The following is a 25,620-nucleotide window of genomic DNA, read 5'->3' as shown; positions in this document are numbered from 1 at the left end:
TTAAATTGTTTGATTTTTCTTTTCTTTATAACAGTTCTTTTTTATTTTATTTATTTATTTTATTTGTAAGATAATATAAAATTGTATATGAGCATTTAGCTCATTGGTTGATATATGATTTTTTTACTTAAAGAGTAGGTGCAAATCTTTCTTTTGTAAGACCAAAAAAAAGTTTTATTGTATATTTAAAACATTATTTTTTTATTTTTATATATAAGTTGGCTTTCAATTATAATTATTTTTAAGTTATAGACAATTAACTTTACATTTTAGAAACATCTGCATTTTTAATATAATTAATGGCTGACTTTTGAGGCTAATAAAAATTTCTTTTTTTTTTTTTTAAAGGCACAGTCATGTGCAATGCACATATAATAAATGCAGATAAGTAAAGGAAATAAATGCAAAAGGGAGCACAAACTACAGCTGAACCCTATAACAAGTACCTCAAATCAATACAAACAATTAATAATTAATATACATGCATGTGTGTATTTCTATACTTAAATCAAATTAATACTTAAGAAGTGTAATTAATATATGGCGGTGTTTCATTAATTATTCATCATTCTATACTTTACTAATTTGAATTATTTATAAAATTAAATTACTTAACTTATATTGGATTTTCTAAATTAATTACAATTAATTTCTGAATTATAACCTTCTTCTATATATTTTTTTTTATTTCTAGTACTTACACTTCAATAATTTAGACCATCAAATGTGTGATTATGAATTAATCAATTTATCAAGCTATAGATATTTTGTATTTGGTTAGCCAATCAAAATTCCAGACGAGACTTATTTTATATTATAGTAAATGCGTGTAAATCCATTCTATACATTAATGCCTATATACTTATGATGGTAAAAGGTACTATATATGTCATTGTAGCAGTATTTTTGTTTACAACAACATTGTAAAAATTTTGCCACATGAATGATTTTGAATGGACCACAAATTGCTACTAGTTCATGAATTCATCCAAAGACTTTTTTTGGATTGCTAAATGGTGTGGTAGTCAAAAAGTATTTCCTCATAGTTAGAGAAAATGTCATAGTCACGATGTGGAAAATATGTGAAAAGTTTATGTTATGATAGTAACATAAGGCAAAGATTACTTTTTTTTTTTCATACATATGGTCATTCATAGATTCCTCCTGAATTGGAACTTAAAGTGTTTCAAGTAATGAACATTTAATTAGAAAAAGCAAAAATAGATCGTTCATGATCTCTATCTTTTTTATAATAATAGTTTGATTTAATGTCGAAACTCGAATCGGAAATCTTAAACATATTTATCATAAAAGAATATTTTTGTGCATATAATATATAAGAATGGAGAAGAGATGGAACATTAAATCTTTACTTAATAAGAAATTGTTAGGTCCATTTTGGATTATTATTTTTATGATAAGAAATGGACAGAAATGAGGTAGCATTTTCTTTTACTCAGACATTTCCAACATGTGTGATACGTGCAAGTTGTCAATTTTGGACCCCCCACCTTACCGCTGGTAGTAGATGAAGTCGTTCACAGAGAATGGGGTTCTTTTTCTTTCAAGTTTAAGCAGTGTTTCCTCAAAGTTACACAAAGGTCATAGTCACCCGAAAGATGATACACATGAAAACTTTATGTCACGGTAGTAACATTATGGCAAAGATTCTTTTTAATGTGTATTCCCAATAAATGTTTATTTTGTTTTATTACATATATCAACCTAATAAGTAAATCAAAAGCATATGAAAAAAATATACTAGTAATGGATTTGTTTTATTCAAAATTTATTTCTATATAACTATTAAATAAACCGATATGACGTGAGTTAATTTAAATTTTCCTTCAAAACCAAATCAATTTGACATGATTTAAAACTTTTCCTTTTATATCATTTTTTTAACAAATTAATTTCATGTACCCATTTTAATTTAACCTATTTTTTGTTATTTTTGTCATAAATTCCACCATTTTTATTCAAATAATAAAATTTTCTTTACATAAATGGATAAATTAAATATGAATTCAATGAATGACTAGACAACTAGATTGGACCCATACAACATTGTTTAACAAGAATAATTTCAAAGTTTAACTTAATTAACCCATCCTATTAATTTATATTTGTGGGTAAACGGTAGATTGATCAACATTTTCCATGACCTAAATGAGTACACTTGTCATGACGCCAAAATTTTCAAAGGACTGAAATTGATGTATTTCAACTAATTGCATACCAAAATGATTAGAGTTTTGGTTGTTAATCACATCAAATCTGCAGGCTTTGAACCTGTCTCAACAATGTGGATAACTTATAGGAATGTAGCAACTTTTACACATGGCTAAGGGTGCATAAACTTCTCTATATTTTATTTATAATGCAATTATTCATAGAATTTGGAATGAAAGTCAACTATATATGGTTGTCATTCGTTTTATGTTCTTTGTTTTATCAATTAATAAAAAGAATGAACAGAATGTTTGATCACTAATATTAAAAAAAAAAAAAAGTCTCTCCCCCTTAACCTTTAGTAGTATTTGGGTTTTTCTAGAGGGTGCATGCATCCAAAATTTGTCTATAAAAAATTTATCATCATAAAAGTAAACCCTCTTTCAAATTCCCTCTGAATTCTTAATTTAGGGTTTAGAGTTTCAATTTATTGTAATGTTTTTATTGATTGACATCAATCCTTTTCTTTTTTGGTAAAAATGATTTTGGATTGATCTTAAAATCTCAAAATTGTAATATCAGATATTAACTGTTGGAGTTTTTGATCGGATATGAAATCATTCTTTTTATAACAACTAGTAAGTGCTAAGAATTATTTAGATATTGAAAGAAGAAAAGAAAAAAAAAATGAAGGATTGGCTATGAATTCAATTCACCAACTCCATCGAGATGGTTGCATTGACAATTTACTTCATATGGATAAGAAGTTAGAAATTAGTTAACCTGACGACCTAATTGATTGGAAATGCCTGTCATGAATTCTGAGGTTATTTGATGGAATATGGATGAAGTTTTCTTTGACTTGAAAAGAGTTGAAGCCACGTTTATGCTAAGAGTAGTTTCATTAGTTAAGACATCGTCATCTTCATTAAGTAATGCTTGCTTAGTTAGACTGAATTATTCACCTTGTTACACTCTTGACCTAACCAACATACAAACCATCAGTTCTTGAATTCTAAGCTGCATGCGTTAATTGTCAACAAAACTCTAGAGAAACTCTTCTAATCTAATTTGTAACAGTGAGATGCATGCATGTATCTAAATAGAGATGGGTTTAGCTCTTTATGAATCCATTAATTGTTGGTTTCCAAAGTACTCAAGCTGAATTTTTTTTTTCCAAATAAGAACTTTAGTGTATTATTATTGAAGCTTGCATTTTGTCTTCCCAACACAAGATTTTCTTTTAATCTTCCCATTCTAACAATATTAATGCGTGTTTATGGGTGCAAGAACTCACAGATCAAGGATAACGTGGAAACATTACCTAGAAAACAAAGATTTCTACCTACATATAACCCTACATATAGCACCAGATAAAAGCTTATAAACCCTCACCCTACATGAATTTTTTTTTGTTTAATAGTAATTAAAGAGTTAAATTAGAGTGAGACTTCAAATCATATAATCTTATCTGATTATATCACTATATTATTCAGATTCAAAATAAGTGCTTATATGATAATATGTTCAACATGAATGTGCTTAATTATTTTTCAAGTTTTTTGTTATATTTAAATAGTTGGACATCTAAATTAGTATACATCGAATGAATGTATGTACCAAGTACAAATATTTTGAAAAAAAAAAAAAAAGAACTAATGAATCAAAGCATATTGATGATCTAAATTCAACGTTTCAAATAAATATATTTGTAGCTTCCTATCATTCACATACTCCCACAAATTAATCCACAATCCTATTCTCACAAAATCTGCATGTTAAAGGTGGTCCAAAATGGACCAACTAAGCCCGCAACCAAAGAGAAGGGCAGGAGTAAATAAAGCCAGCTCAAACATGGGACCCGTATATGTATATATGGACCAATCATCCGTCACCAACCACAATCACCGACCACCCACCCCTGGCCGTGCAACAGGGCTAGCTTAGCTAACATGCTCTTCCTTCCACTCCCCGCTCATCAAGGAACTCACCAACAACTACGCGTAGAAACAACAAATGTTCTCACTTTTCCAATTTCCGTTGGTTTACAACTTTCCCCATCTTTTTCTATGATTCTTCTACCTTCTCCTTTTCCTCTTTATTCTTATTCTTATTTTATATTATATTTTTTTAACTTCTCATCTTCTTTTATTTTTTAATCTTTGCTTGCGGAGTGATTGGCGGAGGCACACCCCTTATTTTTTTAAAAGAACTGTTTATTGCTTAAGGATTAATAATATAATATATATATATATATATATATATATATATATATATATAGATATATATTCTTTTGTTTTAAAATGTTGGATAAAGGGATAGAGCATGTGACATTGCATGCCCAAAGTAGCTGTACGGCCAGGTTGTTGCAACAATCTAACGGAAGAATCTTGTCTCTCTAGAACAAAAGATGTCATGTCTTATCCACAAAAACAAGAGAGCAAAAAAGGGTTTTGTTTATGTCATTCTTTTTACAAATAATTATTATTATTTTTTGTTAGAAGGTGGGGGTTGAGGATTCCTTTTAATGTCTATGATTAAGGAGGTAAAGGGGGAGGACCAATCTTTTGTGTGATTTACAAGCACACATTAAGGCATTAAGAGTACCCCACCCATTAAATTAATCAACAAAGCATTTTGCATAAAAGAATATATCAGAATATAATGTATTTGTTTTAAAGGTATAAGCAGTTCAGTTACAGTTACAGGCAGTTTAGATTCAAATAGTATTGGCATTACAATATTTAAAAAAATTTTGAATTATTAAAAAAAATTAATTAAATTTTATTTTTTTATTACGTTCAATTATGTCTATATATTTTTAGTTTAGGTTAAATAGGTTTTTATGATTAGCATTAATCAATTATCATTAATCAAAATATCACTTATCATTTTATAATTATATGCTACGACATGACGTTAATGTGCTTAGTGAAAATATTACATAATCATATTATCAAATTATATTAACATATCACATCATCATTCAATAAGTTGTCTATTTGATTTTATTTCAAAACTATTGCACCTATTTGGAGCAATGAGCAAGTAAACAACTTAGTTACAACTGCGATAAGATATTATGATCTTATAAGAAACTTGTGTTTGGTATTAAGATCAAAATCATCGCAATTAAGACTCATTAGGTGTCAATTTTTTTTTGTGATTTGTGATCAAACGTTTCTTTCATAGCAATACCAAATAATGGACTGTAGTGTGGTAATGGCATCTTAAACTTTGGAGGCTAAGTTTTTACCCATTAACGATTTCTTGTCCTTTAAAAAAGGGCATTGAACTAATATAGATGTCTTTGTATGAACTCCAAATTCATTAACTAGTTCCCAGCTTCTGGCGTTAATCCTATTTAGTTGGTTGTTATTCATTTGTACCTTGAAGAAGAATGAAGAGACCCAATAGTCAGCTTTTGTTTCAAACATTTTATTGGCTGATCAAACAGTTTGATTGTTTGCTTAGAAAATGGAAAGAAATAGTTGGAATGATCTTATCTCTTTTTGTTAAAGATATATTGGCCGATTTGATAGTTGGGGTTGCTTCATACAAACTAACACCATCAATCGCTTTCCATTATTCAAGTAATAAAACCTCAACAAAATTTTCATAATTTGTCCCCTTATATATTTATTTATTTGCAAAAGCCTTGGGGGGAATTGGAAAAAAGGAAAAGAAAATGTGAAATTTAAGGCTCATGGTCTGGATCCAGTTCAATTGCTTTATGTCATGGACTTTTATGCAAGCAAGATTATGATTACAACCTTCTAACTCAAGCCCTTCTTATTACCTAGCTTGGAAATTGAGAAGAATAGTAATAAAAAAAGGAAAGAAAACTGGTGATGATGAGGTTGAATGTGACCCAAATTGTTACAAAGAATTAAAGGCTAAGCAGAGAGGATCATAGGTCCAGCTCTGCAGCTTAATATCTTCCTAACCAGTTTTGATATGCCAAAAGCCGCAATTATTCCCCAAACCAGCTGGACTGAATTTGACATGCATATATATATTTCAAGATTGATTGATTTTGCTATCCAACTGGTGATTTGTCCGCCCTAATATAATTCCATTGTAATTAACCCCACACTCACATGGGTCTAAATCCCTTTTCTCTATCAACCCAAGATTCTGGTAATACTTCATCTTTTGTTTCCACCAACCATATATAATCAAAAGAAAAGAAAGAGGGGATCATGGCTTACTCTAAATCCCATTCTGATTTGGATAACAGTTTTAGATTTAAGCAATAATTTCAGCCTCTTCTCATTAAAAAAATAAATAAAAAGAAAACTTTTCAATGCCTTTGTAATAAGGTGATTCCTTAAAAATAAGAAAAAAATGTTCAAGTATCAAATTCAAATTTAGACATCCAAATAAAGTGGATAAAGGTATCTCTTATCATGTAACCTGATGCACAATGCAGCAAGACAGCATTACAGGTAAAGAATCAATCAATCAACAAAATAAAGAAGGGGGGCTCCAAAAGCTTAGACAGGTGACTAAACTATAAATCATTGGTTATAATTATTGAACATATGCTTACTATCCAGTAGTAGTGATATGCCACATTCTACTTTTGCACTTTTCTGTAATTTAAAGTCTAATGTGTTATTTTAAGTACTCCATATATGATTTAGAAAATTTGATTATTTAAAAAACTTAAAAAAAGGTAAGAAAAAGAAATGGCCACCTGGGATTTGCTTTTTGTTCACCGTCAACCATGTCATTATTTGGTTTTAACCCAAATAAAGCCTCTGATCTTCCTTTAACTTTCACTGTAATAAAGCCTTCCAATGTAATAAATCCATTTGCACTGTCTGTTTCTCACTTTTTGTGAGGAACGTCCGGCTTCTTTTATTTTTTTTTAATTCATTTATTTATATTTAATTTGTGGTTGTAGGGAAGGGTATGTACTTGCTTGACTACATGGTTAGGGACCTTGATTACTGTTGAGAAGATTTTGAATTGAGCAGTGCTAGACAGGCAAAAGTTTGGCCTGAATTGGGAGGCTAATACATTGGTTCTTTCTTCTTTCCAGTACTTCCTAATTTCTCTGAGCAAATAATTCCCAATATATATGAGATGAAATAAGCAGTATCAAGGTAAATTATTGATTGGATCTTGAAACTTTTGTGAGCAAAAGAGAACAAAAAAAGAAAAGTTATACATCAATGAAAATGAAAGCATTTGATATTTGGGGTTGCAGCTCAAAGATAAATATGTAAATCAATTTACAACCGCAAATTTCACAATATGGTACTATACCATATCCAATCCCACTAGCTCTTTCTACCCAAGGTGGAAAAAAAAAAGCCCTCAAGCTAATGATGCAACCATCAGACCAAAGCTTTGTTAATTATATATGGCAAAATAATCATTGATTTATTTCATTTACCAAACCAACCTTTTAAATGGAAAACTCATTCCAAAACTTAATTTGGAATTTTAAATGGCTATTTTAAGATGATAATCTTTCTTTAATTTCAATGTTTTTCCATCAACAAATAAACAGATTTTGCAGTCTGAGATATGTATGAATTGATATTAGACAATTTATTCTCATCAAGTTCTCCTAATCTATTTGGAAAAATTATCTTTCAAATGTCAAAAGTTTTAAGATCTTTTCTAAGTATAGACTTCCAATTTTTGATGTTTATTGAACCTAATTAAAGCTGGTAAATTGGAGAAGAAACAATGCATGGAAACCCTGATCAAAATTGGAGGTTGAAGTGGAGCAAATTAAAATCAAGCCTTTCTCTTGAAAGTGTAGTTACAATTCTCCCATTGGATTATGAATATTTTGTCATTTTATAATAATCTAAATTTGTCAACAAAAAAAAAACAAGACACAAATATTTATCACCTTGAAGACTTCCTTACAGGTAATAATCATTGAATTCATCATGCACCTCAGAGTCAACTTCATTTTTTTTAATTTCCACCCAAATATCCTCAGTTTTTTTTTTAATGGGTCAATAAACAAAATGATCCACATCCCATCAATTACAGAACCCCACCCCCCAAAAAACAAGTCCAAACAAAGCAATAAAGATTTGCAGTTAGTAACAAAATTCTAGTTATATAGACATATCTGGTAGCATCTCCAGGGCATATCTTATTGGAATCTGCTTATGATTATAAACCAAAAGTACAAAACAACAGGTGCCAAGACTGGATTGCAAATTTTGATACGCAAATTTGGGTCAAATGATCAGAGATTTCTGCCACTCTGACACCCCATGTTACCAGCCGCTTGCATTGGATAACTTTATTCTGTCATTGAAAATTTGATACGCATATGATCGGATCCTGATATACATCCCTGGTACATTCATGTCATTGATTAAGCCCTTTGGCATCTACATAATATGATTGCCAACTCTAATTAAACCATCTATAACAGAAGAGATAACATAGTTACAATTAATGTTCCTAGTTTGAAATCTAGACATCTCGGTAGTGCAAAAAATTCTCCACAAAGTCAACAGATTCCAAATCAATTCACAAAAATTCTTGCAATAAATAGTTAAAAACTGCACATGGCAAATATGTGGTAGATATAGTTTTCTCTCGTGTATTTTTTATTCTTATGGTAAGTACATAGGAAATCAGAAGTGTTCTTCAAAGACAACCTTGTACATTTTATGTTCTTCTGCTTTGAACCTTCTCTGAAATTGCTGTGAAATTGCAGTGACACAGTACAGAATTTCAGCTTTAGGTTATGTTTGAAAGAAGTTAGTAAAATATGCAAATTATTAATTAGCCTTGTAGTCCTTTATTTTCTACCTGCCTCTACCTGTGAAGTAAGAAAATAATCAGCCCCTTTCTATGTGTATTTCAGCAGTAATCTTGTCCTTGAAGTAAGGTCTAGATGCCTCCTCCCTACATGGTTTTGTCCATCAACGAACATGTCTCATCAACAACTTTAGACTCTTTTGCAATCTTTTAGCGTAAAATGTTGATATATTTCAAAATTTAGCCACTCGTTGATAGCCACATAATCATATAATATAATCCAAACATACTGAAATGAAGGACTAGAGTTAAGAATATATGACACGGAAAATTGATTAGGGACAACATTGTGCAAAAATGAACTGGATCTTAGCCAAAAAGGCGGAGGAAAGTGTCATACTCATACACATATGCACATGCTTGAGGAGCCTAGATTCAAGGGTTTACACTGCACACTTATAATTCTTCAAACAGTTCGTGCGAAATCATGGAAATTTTGCTGAAATTTTCAGCAACCCAACATTTTGGATAAGTTTCTCTTTTTTATTCGGCATACCATAGGACAAAAGTTTTCTCATCAAATAAATCATAGAAACAACAGTCTTATCAAACCCATTTACTTAATCTATATATATAATCATCAGGTCAATGGCCATGAATTCCCCAACAACAAAAAGGAAACTAAGAAAAACAACAAATTAAGCTAAAAAAAAAATGACATTCCCCAATCATCTGATTATTTCTTTCTCTCTCAAAGCTCTTTCTGCATGTACGCATGCGAGCAATGGAATCAATTACAGCCAAAAAGAATCATGTTCGTGTCTGCATGAGTATGTTTTATATGTACATATACATGGAATCAATTATGTCAGTATTTCCTTCTTGTTCATATTGGATATAATTGGCTGTTAACATAAGGTCCACAAGATTATGCCTTGGAAAAAAATATTGATCGATTTGAATATTAAATAAAGGAATTGGTATAGGCCCACAAAGGATCTGCTCACATGGCTGCATGTGCACTCAAAAGATTGAAAAAAAAAGAAAAAAATTACAAAGCACAAGTCCCATTGGCCTTTCATTGTTGGCTCACCATTAACGTACCTTATTTCCTTTTTTTCTTAGCCACTCATGAATTTGTTCCCCCATAGAGAACTATTGCATGTAGTTGGTGCCAAATAATGAATTTGCTTGGTTGCCTCTTTATATAATTATGCAAAAAAATGTTTGAATTTGAAGTATAACTACTATTAAGGTAATATTAATACTACGTTTTTTATAATTATTTTTTAACTTGATAACTACTTAATATCCACGTTTAATGAAGTTTTATCATTTTTGTACTTTACTTTTCTATCATCTTTGATTCTTTTATACGTACAATGATGATTAATTGCATCTAATGTGTGGAAAAAGTATTGTAAAGGACCCTTGTCATGAAGAGTTTTTGTAATTTTCCATCTGGTTGAACTGTATAATCATGTTACTAATTAGCTTTTGAAGTTTTTGAGGTAACCTTTTGAACCTAGTGTAGACACTGTAAAAAAAGAAAAAAATTGTATTAATTTAAAAAAAAAAAGAGGAAAAAGGAGAGAGAGAGGTGCGACTAGTAGGGTGCGGACGCACCCTGCCAGCCACCACCCTCACCCTGCCAGAAGCAAAAAATTCGCGTCTGGCAGGGTAGTAGGAGCGTGCCCCCTTCAACCCAGTATAAAGGGGGCACTGTAGCACTCACCCCAAGGAGCCACAACCTGCAAGCCAAAAAACAAGCAATAAAAAAAAAAACCCTAGTCCCTCGCAGTCGAATACCACAACAAAAATTTTTCTCTACTATTCTAACAGCCAAAAACAACCAAAATCCATAAATCAAAAAATGTACCAAAAAAAAAGTACTAAAAAAGGTTCACAAAGAGAAAAGAAGAAAATGAAGGCTTTGTTTTGGTGCCGCCAGCTGTGAAAGTTGGATTTGGGCTTTAGGTGGTTCAAATCGGAGGTGAGGGGGACCTCTTTGTACCACCGGTGGTGGGTTATTTGTCGCCGGATTAGGAGAAGAGGAAGCTGATTTGGGCGACCCCATCGGTTGGGGAAAGCTGACCTTTGGGGAGCGACGTCGGCATGAAGCTGAGAGGAGTTGAGAGCTTGGGTGAGCTTGGGTTGCTGCCTGTCGATCATAGAGAGAAGGTCGGTCATAGAGAGAAGGTCGGTCATTTGGGGCAACCGATCTGGGATCTACCAGCGCAGGAAAGAGAAAAAGGGGTACCGACGACGCTACAGGCTTGGGGCTAGCTACCGTCGGGTTTTGGGGAGTGTTAGAGCTTGGGTTTGGAAGGTGAGTCACGTCGGCGACGTCGAGCGGCAAGGAGAGTCCTGTTTTGGGGTTGGCCGGCGACTTGGTAGAGAGAAAGGAGAGAGTTTGGGTTCTAGAGAGAGAGACAAAAAGGAGAAAATGGGAAGAAAGGAAGAAAATGAAGCTTAAATAGTTAAGAGCTGGGGCATGTGAAACGGTATCGTTTTGGGCACTAGGAGGCTAAATTCTTGAAGCAGGCTTACAAGCTTTTTGGATCAGTCTGATCCATCTTGAGCCGGGTTGGGCTAAAGCTTTGGGGTAAGTTTTGGATCATTGTTTTATTGGGTTATGATTGTAGTATTTGTGTTGATTGTTTAAGTTAGAAAATTTTTAATGTAGCTTTATGTTTAGGATAGTAAAATAATATAAATAAGGTATATTAATGTTGTAGAATGAATTTTAAAATATATTAGGAAAGAAAATCATTAAAAAAATTTTAAAAAAAATATGTAAGTAAAAATAATAATAATAATAATAATAATAATAGAGATGTTTAAAAATGTAAAAATGTGAAGAAAAGAGAGAGATTGGAATAGATAAGAAAATATATAAAATATATGTGCAATTGTATGAAAATAGCAAAATTAGGTAGAAAGATTATTTAGTTATAAAAATAGATCCAAGAATAAAAATATGTAGGAAAATAAATGAACATTTAATTAAAAAATAATAATATAGTAAATAGGTTTAGAGGGACATTGTACATGGAAAAGTAAGCATTTAGTGATATGAATGGATTTATTTAATATACACATAGAAAAGGGAGTATATAGTTAGACTTAGAATATGGTTAAGAAAGAATGTGAAATGTAGGAAGAATTAAAATGTTAGACATAATCATCATAAAATACATAATTAAGTGAATTTATATAAGTAAAATAAGAATAAAAAATGAGTTAGGAAAAAATAAAAAAAATATAAAATAAAAAATATAGAAGAATAAAAAATATATAAAGTAAAATAAAATAATAATTACATAATAATAAATGAAAAAATAGATAATTGCATTAGCATAGCATATATATATTGCATCATGCATATCAGTGCATATAAATATTTCTGTTTTAGAGTTTAAGCTCCGATGATGGGATCTTCTGAGAATCTTGCGAAGGCTGGTATTCCTCGAAAAGTTTTCTACGTGAAAAGGTGTCCCCGGATCCCACTAATATGATGGAAGGGCTCGAGAAACATCTTTAATAAAAGGCTTTCACTCGTATTAGGTTCATTATTCACGAAAACATTATTTTTTAAAGAAAAACGTACGATAACCCCGATGATGAGATTTATTCGTCGAATTTGAGAAAACGAATTTCTCGGATAATTCCTTTGGTGAGAGAACGCTCCGGATCCGACCACTATGATGGGCGGATCCAAGAGAACGTCCTCAATAAAAGGTTATTCGTCTGACATTTTTCATCTCATACCATGCATTTCATCTTGCCTCATATTTACATTCCATTTTAGGTTAAATAGAAGATAAAATAAGAGAATAATAACTAAAAAAATATAGTGAAATTAAAAATTAAAGCCTAATAGGATAATCTAAAATGGTACTACTCATGAAACGGGCGCTTCGGGGGTGCTAATCCTTCCCCTAGCGTAACCGTACTCCCGAACTTAGATCTAGAAAAATGTAGACCAGTTTATGATTCTTTTTGGTGGGCTTAAAATTAATTTAAGGCTTCATCGATTAGAATCGAATCAATAGGTGGCCAATCGCACCTAGTAAAAAAGATTGGTGACGACTCCTAGTTTTTTTTAATTTTTAAAATTTTCGCATCGCGTCTGGTGGTCGGGTTTCTGAACTCGCACGTTACGACACCTGGTAATACTTATTGAGACAAAAGTTGTCTATTTAGAGGCTCTAGGTTGGAATTATAATCACTCCAAATTATAATGCTTTTCATGCAGTTCATAACTAATTAGTTTAGTCCAAACAGTGTGAACAAGACCTATAAAATATTTTGTATTATTTACAAATATTATCTTTATTTTTGTCTCCTCTCTTCTAATTTCGAATCATTTAATATAACCCATTATTTTGAGAGGAAAAAAATAGTATATAATGAAATTTAAACATGTTATGGTTCTTGTTTATGAACATTTTTATTTAAACAAAAAAAATTCAAGAAATATGAATTATAAATGTGCTTTTTTTTTAATAGGAGAGTTATAAACGTGGAATTGGGCTTGAAAAAATGAGCCTGAAACTGGAGGCAGGGAAAGGGAGGCCCATTTCTTAAAGGTTTAGGCTTATTGGGACACTTCTTCTAGGCCGAATCTTCCGGACCTATGCATAATTTAGAACCTGATTTGTTCTTATGAATGAATGATAGGTTGGGCCAATGATCATTCTCAAGAGAAAGAAAATGAGCAACAAATTCATTTAAAAAAAAAAAAAAAGAAGAAAAAGGCAATTCCATCCATATCCAGCAAGGGACAAGGGGAGCAAATAGCAAAGGTAGCTGTGTTAATTTGGTGTTGCCAATGATTCCAGTTGCAAGGAAGAAGTCAGGCAGTCAATCCAAAATCGAAAAAACTGCTTTGTTATGTATCCGTGCAAGGCTAGGCATGGGCCTTAGGCAATAACACCACACCGTCGTCTTTTGGCAATTTAGCAGACATGTTGCTTCGTTTTGAAGGCAATTCAGGTCTGTTGTCAACTCTTTTGAGGCAGACTTTGCAACTATAATTACTAATGTTTTTCATAACCCGACCCACTCTTGAATCCATTGGAGGTTTGGTTTTCGGTCCACCCGATTTAATTAGTTGTTGCAGTTCGATGTCCCGTTTCTTGTCTGAAATATTTGTTTGGTATAAAATACATTCACAGATGAAAGAGTGTGAAAATATACAAGTTTTACTTTGCTGCTAATCAGTTTGTTGTTGGTGACTTTTAAAATAAAATTTCAAAAATTGTTAAAATAAAATTGTGCATCTCCTTTTTCTGTCGGTTTGTGTTTTTAATTCGTTTTCATTTTCTTTTTTTCTGCTTTTGTTTATTTCAATAAATAGTTGAGATTTTCAAATTTTTTATGCCTTTCGTCATTCCATATCTCCATTTCTCTTTTGTGTTTTTAATTCTATTCACTGTTTCTATTGTTACTGTCTTTCATTTTTTTGATACTTTTGTAAGCTTTTTTAGTTATTTCAATAAAATTTAATTACAATTTTAAGATTTAAATTTTTTTGTTGGTGTTTTATTTATTAGTCGCCAAACTCATTTTTCTATAAAACTAAAATTCGATGGACAAACCAAAAACACTCAAACCGGTTGAACAAATTTTAGATTCCACTCAATCCAAAAAACCCTAAACTCATTTAAAAAATCAATTCGAAAAACCCTAAAATCAATAAATTTGATTTAGAAACCCTAAACCTGATTCGATCCAATTTAAGAAATTTTAAAATCAGTTCAATTCAATTCAAAAAAATCCAAAAATCAGTTCAATTTGATTATAAAAACCCTAAATTAATAGTATTTAGTAGATTCATATATAACCAATTGTTTTATTTTCAAGACTGTTATTTAGTTTGAAACAATTACCTTTTCGGGTTTTAAGATACCTTAGTCCTCACCAGCATTAGTTAATTGAGAAAACTGTTAAAGATTTTATAATTGAAGTGGTACATTGAACTTTTATATGCTGTGGATACCATATTGATCATTGGGCTTATCTTGAGCCACCTTTGTGCAATCATCGCTCAAGTTAGCAAGTGAGGTAGCAACTCTAGTTAATAATAAAATAATTTTAAATATTTTATATTTGATAAAATTTTTAAACAATATCAAACATAACGATTTAAAATCACTGGTGATAAATAATATTACACTAAACATTGCAATCTACAATCACTAGATCTTAATGATCATATCACTAGGATGATTAACCATCACGACAACCTTGAAAATTATATCAAATTCTAAGGGTTTTTCATTTTATGTATTATTTTCAACAAATTCAAAGAAAAAACATTAATTACAATTTTTTATAAATCAAAATAACCTTCTTGCCAATGGGAGAGAACCATTTGTGTTGACCATGATAAATATATAAAAATAGATTACCTTAGTTTAAATCGATCGATCATTTAGGAGGGCAAAAGGCCAAAGAAATGGCATATTCCCTTATCCCTAACACTGGTACGAAGGTAACTTAGCAAACTGATGCAACACCAAAACTTTCTGCTCTTCCGATTCACTTTCATGATGACCCAGCTAGTCTTCCAACGATTTTGACGGCACATCATTGATACAAAAAATCAACAGCAGAAAGAAAAAACAGAGAGAACAGAGGAACTTAATGGAGGACTGTAAACTGTGCATTCTTGTTACTTTTTTCTTGATCATAACAAAGGTGGTTGTTACTGGGAAAGACATACCAACAACGTTAGAAGGTCCATTTGATCCTGTAACTATCCGTTTCGATCCGTCTTTACGTCAAGGCAGTGATGACATACCGATGGATGATCCGAGGCTCAAGAAGAATGTCACCTCAATGTTTCCAGAACAAATAGCTCTTGCTTTATCCACACCGACTTCAATGTGGGTTTCTTGGGTTACAGGTACTTTTCTTTGTGGTTCTTTCTGTTTTTTTTTTTATTTGTTCTGTGTTCTTGTTTTGGTTGTTGATATGTGTGGTCGGTTTGTTCGGTTTAGGGGATGCACAGATTGGTTCCAATGTGACTACGCTTGATCCTACATCAGTTGCCAGTGAGGTTTGGTATGGGAAAGAGAGTGGAAAATATACAAGCAAAAAGACAGGAAATGCAACTGTTTATAGCCAATTGTACCCATTTGAAGGGCTCTTGAATTATACCTCCGGCATCATTCACCATGTGATAATTGATGGTAACAAGATTATCCCGTTGATCGGGTATAGTTTCTTTACTGTTTTGTTGTTGTTTCTGTGATAAATTGAATTTAGGCTTTAGGAATAGTCCATCCAATTCACTTTGTTGAACTCTGTAACTTTTGAGGTCTTCTACCTTTTGACATATTCAATTATATAAATTTGAAGATAAAATATCCACTTATTCAATTGAAGATAAAATAACAATCTCTTTCATGTTTACTGTGGTTTTCATAAAGAACAGAAGTTGTTGATGGAGAACTTAATATTGGTATCGATAACTAATCCTGGCAAAGGAATAAGTAATCAGACATTTTGATCTGCAGGTCTGGAACCAGGAACAAAGTATTACTATAGGTGTGGAGATAGCTCTCTTCCAGCTATGAGTGATGAACATGTCTTTGAAACTTTATTATTACCTGGTCCAAATTCCTATCCTCGTAGAATAGCACTTATAGGAGATTTAGGTCTAACCAGCAATTCATCAACAACTATTGATCATCTGACTAAGAATGATCCCTCATTGATCTTAATGGTTGGAGACTTGACCTATGCAAATCAGTACCTTACAACTGGTGGGAAAGGAGTTCCATGCTTTTCATGTGCTTTTCCAGATGCACCAATTAGAGAGACTTATCAACCTCGCTGGGATGGATGGGGAAGGTAATCTGCCTTTAACTTGCATTGTATGCCTCCTTGTGCAGACTGTCATGATCAGAACTTATTGAGCATTCAAAATTCTCAAACATACCGCCTCAAGTTGGTCAAATTATGTGCATTCAGTTTTACCTTTTCCTTGCTTTCTCTGGTATAGAGTAATCAAGCATTCCATATGATTTAACTTATCATGGCCTTGCTATCCGCATTGGTTCTGCTCTTGAAAGCAATGACTTTAATATGCATAATGGATGGACTTAACAAGTTTTACATTCAGAGAAATTTTTTGTCTTTTTTGTGACAGTAGCTTGTAAACCTTGAATGCTGCAATATAGAACAGCTCAGTGCTTCAAACATACCTTGACCATTCTTTGAACGTGGCCTATACTTCCCTCTAGGAAAATTTCCTTTTTTTCCAAGATGTCTCTCCCTATATTGCAGAAATCATTAAGATTTAATCTATATGCTTGTATCTGATCCGTGATTGGTTTAGCCCATTATCCGCATATATCTAGTTCTGAGAAAGGCAGGGTGAATACCTTTGACTAAGGCAATAGCTTTTTCCTTTCCTAAAGGATTCTTGCAGTCACCTTTATGTTTCAGTTGTTTAACTGTTGCCTGGCATTGAAGATTTTTGCACAGCGCCGGCAATCTCAAATTGCATATCAAGACCTCGAATGACTTGGAACCATCAAGTTGGTACAGTCAAGATAACATAACTGCCAGAGTCTTGGCCTAAACTGACTATACATATTCTACTTTAAATCTAAGTGTTAGAATGGACTGAGTTTTCATGACACACTTCTCTTTCTGTAAGGATTTCTATTCTATGTTCACGTTCATTTACTTGTAAAAGTTCCTTTACTTTCAATTTTTTCCTTTGATTGCTGTGGTTCATGTCTTTAACCATCCAATCAGATTCGATGTTTTAATGCCATAGAAGGGTCAGAATGCATCTGACTTAAATTAGAGGCCACTTGAAAGTAAAATATCCACATTAAGGTGTACAAACTATTACAGCATGAATGCATATATGCCTCAGTAGCCATTCAACTTACAGCTGCTTTTCTATTAACTAAGCCCATTCCAAGCTCAGGTTCATGAAGCCGTTGATCTCAAGAGTTCCTATGATGGTCATTGAAGGCAACCACGAAATTGAACCTCAAGTAGCTGGGATCACTTTCAAATCATATTTGACAAGGTTTGCAGTTCCAGCTGAGGAGTCTGGCTCTAACACTAACTTTTATTACTCTTTTGATGCTGGAGGGGTACATTTCATTATGCTGGGGGCATATGTTGACTATAATAGTACAGGTGAGAACAATACGCTTTCTTTCATATTTGGCTGTAAAGTCTATGCTTTTAATTGCAGACTTTGATATAACATGCAACAATTTCTTATCTCAATTCTAGGAGCTCAGTATGCTTGGCTAAAGGAAGAGCTACATAAAGTAGATCGAATGGTAACCCCATGGCTAGTAGCAGCAATGCATCCACCATGGTATAATAGTTACTCCTCACACTATCAGGAATTTGAATGCATGAGGCTGGAAATGGAAGAACTTTTGTATCAATACGGAGTTGATATCATTTTTTCAGGTCATGTAAGTTGGAGTAAACAAATTCTAGACTGCTCAAATGCAATGAGAGAAAATTTTCACTTGATATCACCTCCCTCATCTTGATAACTGAAGATCCTGTCTAATTTTGTTATGGCACAACTATTCACAGCAGAACATGCAACTACAGTTAAGGCTGATTAAACTTTTAAAGAGGACATATTGATGCCAACTGAACTATCATGTTGACACTAAAAGTTAAGTAAATTGTAAAAATAAGACTCACTTTGCATTTTGGATTTCCACTGCCTATGTCATTAATTTTTTAACCTTGTACGGATAAGTGCAAGGGTGATTAGTCTTGTATGTCCAGACATGACTAAGGACTGAAATGCTTCGTAATTGAATATGCATTGAGCAGATAAATAGATAGCTGAATTAATTCTTAATAAGATTATTTTTAAAACAAAATTTCCCCCTGTATTGATTGGATGTGATATTTTTATTTCTATTTTAGGTTCATGCTTATGAGAGGATGAACAGAGTATACAATTATACATTACATTCATGTGGACCTGTCTACATAACAGTTGGAGACAGTGGGAACATTGAGAAAGTTGATGTTGATCATGCAGATGACCCTGGAAAGTGCCCCTCAGAAGGAGATAATATACCAGAGTTTGGAGGTGTGTGTCATTTGAATTTCTCTTCTGGTCCTGCTAAAGGCAAGTTTTGTTGGGACAGGCAACCAGAGTGGAGTGCATTTAGAGAAAGCAGCTTTGGACATGGAATACTTGAGGTCTAAATTATCTTCTCCTCATTAGCATTTTTACTCTAGATTCCATATTTGTCAGCTGCCACGCAGTCGTTCCCCTAAAGACAAGCCTAATAAGGTTAAATTGGAATTACTCCATGGTTTTCTGTGATAGATTGACTGCATGACCAAGATTTTTTTTGTTAAGAGATTAATCCATTGTACCTAGAGATGTATTAAATGGGATCTTGAACTGTTAGAAATCCATTATTTCCGTATTATTTTCTAGATCTTTGGTTTCTCGATGCAGGTTCTGAATTCAACATATGCATTGTGGACTTGGCACAGAAATCAGGATATCTATAAGGAGGAAAGTTCTGGTGATCAAATATATATTGTGCGACAGCCTGAATTGTGCTCTCCCTCTACATCCTTAAAAGTGATTTTCCACTTCAACATCAGAGAACTACTATTCAATTCATTATTTTATTTTTCTTGTGGCAAAAGGATTGAAGTTTTCTTAAAAAAGCAATGCTTATGCATCACTATATGTTGTCATATCAGATTCTGAACCTTTTTGGCATAACACAATTTTATTATTCAGTAAGATGCTATTAGTAATCCTTTTCCTTTTCTCTGTCCCCCTCATGACAGGGATCCAATGAGACTCAACAAGGAGCGCAAGTAAAAGAAAGTGCAGCCGTATCTGCAAAATGGGCATGGTTTCTGCCATTGTTCTTCATAGTTATCATTGCTTTCTGTTGACAATTGTTAAAGTGATTATAGCTTGGTAAGAGAGGTGCCAGAAGATTACAAAGTTCACTGGTTGAAGACCAGGTCACTGGAGGAACCATACAACAATTATTAGTTACATTTTCAGGTCATTGCTTAATGCTTCTTACGACTGTAACTCTTTCAATTCAGGATCATGAAGATTGTAGGAGCAGTACTTTCATCATGCTTGCAAGTCCTGCCTGATGTTGTTCTAGACTTATAGTGCAAAAAATACCAAGGTTTTAAGCCAAAATCTCAGTTTAAAGGCTAATGAATTTAAATAATCGGAGAGCTAATAGTTGAGAGGGAGGTTTGATAAACTAATCATCTCCAAAACAAAATGGAGTGAGGCAAATATGCTGCTCGGAGTTTCATTGTAATATTTGTAGTACTTCCATATTGAACATAGCTTGGTTTCAGTCAAGAGAATTTGTCATGATACCAATTTTACTTGGCAGAGCATTTTTCTCGTCTGTGCTACAATCACTTGAGTCCTTCAAGTCCTTCAAGAATTACGGAATTTCTACACCTTCATATCCAAGAAAACCGGCAACAGATTAACATGTCCTGAACGTCATGCACCCAAAATGAAAGACGTCCGGGCGTAAGGTAAGAAGTAGAGCACGAAAGATGTTGCAGCCATTGGAAGTGATAAAGCTGAATGAGAATTGAGACGAAACCTTTCCGTAAAAATAATCTGCATGCGCAAATTACAGTAGCCTAAGGGCTAATATATAGTAGTGGCCATAACTTATCTAACTACTATAAAAAGGAGGGTAAAGAGATACTGCGGAATCAAGCCTAAAAATCTTCCTCTCTCATCAGAAATGAAAACCATGGGAGTGAGCTTGCTGTAAAGAAATAAAGTAGAAATTGAATGTAAAGGATACAGGAGTTGGCCTGCCAACTTTAGGGACTGTACCCCTGATGAACGATGATCATCGCGTAGATGTAACGGAATATATCAGAAGCATTTTATCAGACGTAGGCCATCTCCAATCATTTCCTCCAGTCCAGATATATCACCTAACCTTAATTTGCTTTCAACTAACTGCCTTTGTTACCACAAGAAACCCATTACCAACTCAGTATGACTCTAAAGTCAAACTCATCAGCATAACAACAACAGTTTTGATTCCTTACTGCATCATCTAATCTAAGCTCCACCATACACTCAACACATGTATATAACACCTTTTATGCAAAGAAATCATTATTTTATAATTTAATTTATATTTATTTACATATAGTATAAGTTAGCAACATAATAATATTGAGGATTCAGATTAAACCTAAAATAACTCTAGAGAAAAGCCAAACTTGACAAGTCAGTCTTACAGGATAACACCTCACACAAACCCACGTGACAAACATTTTAATGGCCTTTCCCGGGCTCCACTCCTCTGCTTCCATAACCATCCTACAACCCTGAGAGTGATTGATGAAATTTACTAATTCAGGGTGCATTTGGATTAAAAGAATTAAAGATAATATGTGGATCATCCAATTTTAAACATATAAGTCTTGATTAATATTTTTGATGGGGAAATTCATTTAATTTATAAATATTAAGAAAAAGGAAAAACAAGTCAAACCCAAGTATGACATATGGAACATACAAGTATCAAAAGTATTTAACAGATATGGCAAGACAAAGAAAGATAGAAATATGGAGCAAAATACAAGGACAGACAGGTAAACTCAAACATTAATTGACCATATATACTTGTCCTGTTTCTCGTACTCCCACGTTGCTTGTTCATCGGTAACTTCTCAAACATTTCGCCATCGGTCTCAAACGCTTCTTTTTCAGTTTCACTTACCACTGCCTTCTCCACTCTTCTCCTAAAAAAACCCAGAAAAAAAAAAAAAGAATGCAGTACAAGAACCTCGGCAGATCAGGTTTAAGAGTAAGCCAACTCTCCTACGGAGCCTGGGTCAGTTTCGGTAACCAACTCGATGTTAAAGAAGCAAAGTCACTCCTTCAGTGTTGTAAAGACAACGGGGTCAACTTTTTCGACAACGCCGAGGTTTATGCCAATGGCCGTGCTGAGGAGATCATGGGTCAGGCTATTAGGGAGTTGGGATGGAAACGCTCGGATATCGTGGTTTCGACCAAGATCTTTTGGGGTGGACCGGGGCCTAATGATAAGGGTTTGTCGAGGAAGCATATTGTGGAAGGAACTAAGGCGTCGTTGAAAAGGCTTGATATGGATTATGTTGATGTGATCTATTGTCATAGGTGGGTTCATTTAAAGATCGATCTTTTTTTTTAATTGTTTTTAATTTTGTTTTATTTTTTTTTGAGCCTGACATCTGATATGGGTTTCTGTTTCTGTTGCTTGATTTGATGGTTCTTTTATTACATCAATTCATTTGATAAAAATGTGTCTTTTTTGGGGATCTGATTTGCTGCTAGCTCTTGTTTTTTGGGTTTTTAGTTGTGATTGGAAGTCACATGATTCTTTTTTTTTACACGAATTTTTGGATTGTGTATTAGTTTTCTTTAATTCTTATTGAAGGTTTTTGTTTTTTGAACGTTTGAGGACAATTGATATCAAGTATTCTTGTGCTTATTAGCGCACGTTCTTTGTGGAGGAATTTTAATAGTATGCGTTATTGGGTAATAGTCTTATTGGATAAGTTCTGTGTTTTACATCTGGAGAATGTAATTTATGTGTGTAAGGCTCTTTCATGAGTTATCATGGATGGAATTCTTGTTTCAGTCAGTATAATTTCAGTGGTTTGTTTGGTGGAATTTAAGTTCAGGAAGTCTTCCTTGAGAAGCTCATTGAGTTCAGCGATGTCATCTGTGTTACAGGCCAGACTCAAGTACTCCTATTGAAGAGACGGTGAGGGCTATAAATTATGTCATCGATAAGGGTTGGGCATTTTACTGGGGGACAAGTGAGTGGTCAGCACAACAAGTTACTGAAGCATGGGGAGTAGCAGAGAGGTTGGACTTGGTGGGGCCAATAGTGGAGCAGCCTGAGTATAATTTATTGACTAGGCACAAGGTAAGTGGTTAGAAGGAACACCCAGGACACATATTTCTGCCTTCTAATTTTATGTGAATTTTATTTTGGCAATTATATACATGTTTTTTTAAAAGAATTCGCATTATTCTTGGGTTTGTGCCATATGAAAGTTGAAATGAGAAGATATTCGTAGAAAAAACTAATTGCTTATTGTAGATGCATTGCTATCAATTATCATCTTGCAAAATACAAAGGTTAATGACAATGCTAAATGCTTCATGACCCTACGACACATAAGTCTTTATAGTCTAGAAAAGGTCTTTCTTATCTGAATGGCTTTTGCATGAGTAACCAAATGGTGGAGGAGAATTATGGTCTTGCATCCTGAACATTCAAAGAATAAGTAAAGGAACACTTCATGACTTGACAACTCAGTTCCTGGACTTGCCCTTGCATAGCTATCCTTGCTTTGGTTATGTTCAGGGCTTTTACAACTGTTGGGGTTTATTGGGAATGAATTTGTTCCTGACTCTTCTTCAAGCCTCTATGGATTGGTTTTTCATTTCTATATGGATGCAGGTTGAATCTGAGTACCTTCCTCTGTACACCAACTATGGCCTAGGGCTTACCACATGGAGTCCACTTGCATCTGGAGTGCTTACAGGAAAGTACAGCAAAGGAAGTATACCAGCTGATAGTCGGTTTGCATTAGATAATTTCAAAGTAAGAATTACTTCAAGTTTGATTTCTTATTGTTGCCCCTATAAATCAGTGTCTGCTTTTGCCCTGTTTTTTTATCTGTTTGTTTCAATTGTAATTGAAGAAAATTCTCAGTTGTCTAGGTTCCCTTTTCCTTATTTTCTGAAGTTTTAGTAGAAATTTGCTGATGGAACTCTTTTTAACAACGTTGATTTTGGGTAATGTTTGATTATTTTTAGTGCTTCCTCATGAATCTCGCATATTGTTTGAGCATCAATGCAACAAATATCATTTCTGATGAATGTACATGTCTTCAAATCTGTTGTTTATAGTGATAGTTGTACCAAGAATATGACATTCAGACAAACTTAGCTTTTCTTTTCTTTTTTCTTTTTTATTTTTTGGGATAAATGTGAGATTAACTTATCTTTTCATATATTGCACTGCTTAACGTATACAATCTAGCATCTCCAGAGAAGAATGTGAAACTCCCACAACTTAGTTTGAATGCAAGTATTGTTGGATAATGATTAATAATGCAGCCTCTTTCTTCTTCATCATTTTTGTGGGATTACTTTAACCTTAGAAAATTCTTCAAACCTGCTTAGTTCCTCTAATTTAACGCCCTTCTCCCTCTTTCCTTGGTAAACTCTGAACTACATTTTTTTTTCATGTGTAGAATCTTGCTAACCGATCACTAGTTGATGATGTGCTGAAGAAAGTCAATGGACTGAAGCCAATTGCAGATGAACTAGGTGTACCTTTGGCTCAACTTGCAATTGCATGGTGTGCTGCAAACCCTAATGTATCATCAGTTATTACTGGTGCTACAAAGGAATCTCAGGTTTGTAAAGTATCTCATGTTTCATATTATGGATCACTCTATGGATCCAATGCTTTGCTTTGCTGTGCTTGATAAGCTTCATGAGGAAATGGTAAACTCATTTTTTTGCCCTAATGGCTATTTAGTACACATGCATGCACATGAACATGTCTATTTATTTTTGGTATAAGAGGAAGACACTAGATGATTATGAAAAATCAGTGACATTGGTGAAGTTGAAGGTTGGAGTCTATGCCCTTGAGAAGGTGAAGAGTGCAGCCTAGAAATCAGTAACATTGTTAATTGAAATTTATACTGTTGACTGTTCTTAGTATGGAAGACATTGAAAGTAAAAAGGTTCATTAACTTGAAGAGAATAAAAATTACGGCCTAATAATTTCTGCATGGTACTGTTTGTGTGATTTAAAGATAACATGTAATTGAATGTGCAGGTAATGTATATCTGATTAATGTCTGTGCTCTAAAAGATGATTAATTGGCTAATATAATTGGTGAACTGTCTTTTTTAGTCCAAAGGAGCCTATAGTGCTTGGAAGTGCATCATTATTTTTGCATATTAGTACCCTTCACACCCCCCTCTAATTTGTTGTTCTTGATGTTTGTCTGGCTGCAAAAAGGGTGACAGCAAAGTCTTTATTGTTACTAAGAGTAAATTGAACAATAACTTTTTCTCACGGAAATTCACTTGCGTTTACTTCTTAATGGTTGCTTGGTTTATAAAAGTGTGGCAATAGGATTTTGATTATTTCCTCAACTACTACTGCTAATACTATAAATGCAACTTAACAATAGCTTTTTCTTTCTCCCCATACAGATTCAAGAGAACATGAAGGCACTTGATGTAGTCCCATTACTGACGCCTGCTGTTATGGAGAAGATTGAGGCTGTTGTTCAAAGCAAGCCAAAGCGTCCAGATTCATATAGGTAGATGCAGGATGCTTGTCGGCTTCTCGGGTTATCGCACATTGGCATATTGTCCTTTGCATAGCATTCTTTTAGAGCAAGGTTATGCATCATTCTGTTATCTATTTGTGTACTTGATGTTTGTTTGGTTTCCTATTTTTGGTACTTGGACATCTGAACTTCCATGTGTATGACACCCTTATTGCGGGGAAAAGGGTCCAAAAAAAAAAAGTGAATTGGGATATAGATCAAGTTTGGAACTGGTTGTGATTAGTGGTGGATTGTTAATGCATATGGTTCGGAATACCGTGTTAATGAGAATGCATTTTTTGTCAA

General features: G+C 33.3%; 2 protein-coding genes and 1 long non-coding RNA gene across 3 annotated transcripts; all 3 read left to right on the top strand.

Annotated features, from left to right (window-relative positions):
• On the top strand, positions 10,551-14,138 carry LOC108661656. Its single transcript, XR_001927412.1, has 2 exons — positions 10,551-11,521; positions 13,429-14,138. It is a non-coding gene; the product is annotated as an uncharacterized LOC108661656 (long non-coding RNA).
• Positions 15,248-20,322, top strand: LOC18602792 (purple acid phosphatase 23). Its single transcript, XM_018120312.1, has 8 exons — positions 15,248-15,829; positions 15,924-16,115; positions 16,443-16,779; positions 17,870-18,087; positions 18,187-18,377; positions 18,850-19,131; positions 19,397-19,525; positions 19,741-20,322. Exons 1-8 carry the CDS (start codon positions 15,568-15,570, stop codon positions 19,849-19,851), a joined length of 1,722 nt encoding a protein of 573 aa, XP_017975801.1. The 5' UTR covers positions 15,248-15,567; the 3' UTR covers positions 19,852-20,322.
• LOC18602790 (probable voltage-gated potassium channel subunit beta) lies at positions 21,605-25,620 on the top strand. The gene is made up of 5 exons (XM_007034397.2): positions 21,605-22,102; positions 22,682-22,877; positions 23,418-23,561; positions 24,217-24,381; positions 25,196-25,620. Exons 1-5 carry the CDS (start codon positions 21,735-21,737, stop codon positions 25,307-25,309), a joined length of 987 nt encoding a protein of 328 aa, XP_007034459.2. The 5' UTR covers positions 21,605-21,734; the 3' UTR covers positions 25,310-25,620.

This window comes from Theobroma cacao, chromosome 4 (assembly GCF_000208745.1).
Source record: "Theobroma cacao cultivar B97-61/B2 chromosome 4, Criollo_cocoa_genome_V2, whole genome shotgun sequence".
Lineage (NCBI taxonomy): Eukaryota > Viridiplantae > Streptophyta > Magnoliopsida > Malvales > Malvaceae > Theobroma > Theobroma cacao.
Note: the sequence above shows the minus strand (reverse complement) of the source record. Positions and strands in the feature narration are given on the sequence as shown.

Excerpts from the sequence above, each read along its gene's own strand:
- LOC18602790 (XM_007034397.2), top strand. The coding sequence starts at position 21,735 with ATGCAGTACAAGAACCTCGGCAGATCAGGTTTAAGAGTAAGCCAACTC. Across the intron at positions 22,878-23,417 it reads ATTTATTGACTAGGCACAAG|GTTGAATCTGAGTACCTTCC; the intron begins GTAAGTGGTTAG and ends ATATGGATGCAG. Across the intron at positions 23,562-24,216 it reads TTGCATTAGATAATTTCAAA|AATCTTGCTAACCGATCACT; the intron begins GTAAGAATTACT and ends TTTCATGTGTAG.
- LOC18602792 (XM_018120312.1), top strand. The coding sequence starts at position 15,568 with ATGGAGGACTGTAAACTGTGCATTCTTGTTACTTTTTTCTTGATCATA. Across the intron at positions 16,780-17,869 it reads CGCTGGGATGGATGGGGAAG|GTTCATGAAGCCGTTGATCT; the intron begins GTAATCTGCCTT and ends TTCCAAGCTCAG. Across the intron at positions 18,088-18,186 it reads TGTTGACTATAATAGTACAG|GAGCTCAGTATGCTTGGCTA; the intron begins GTGAGAACAATA and ends TCTCAATTCTAG.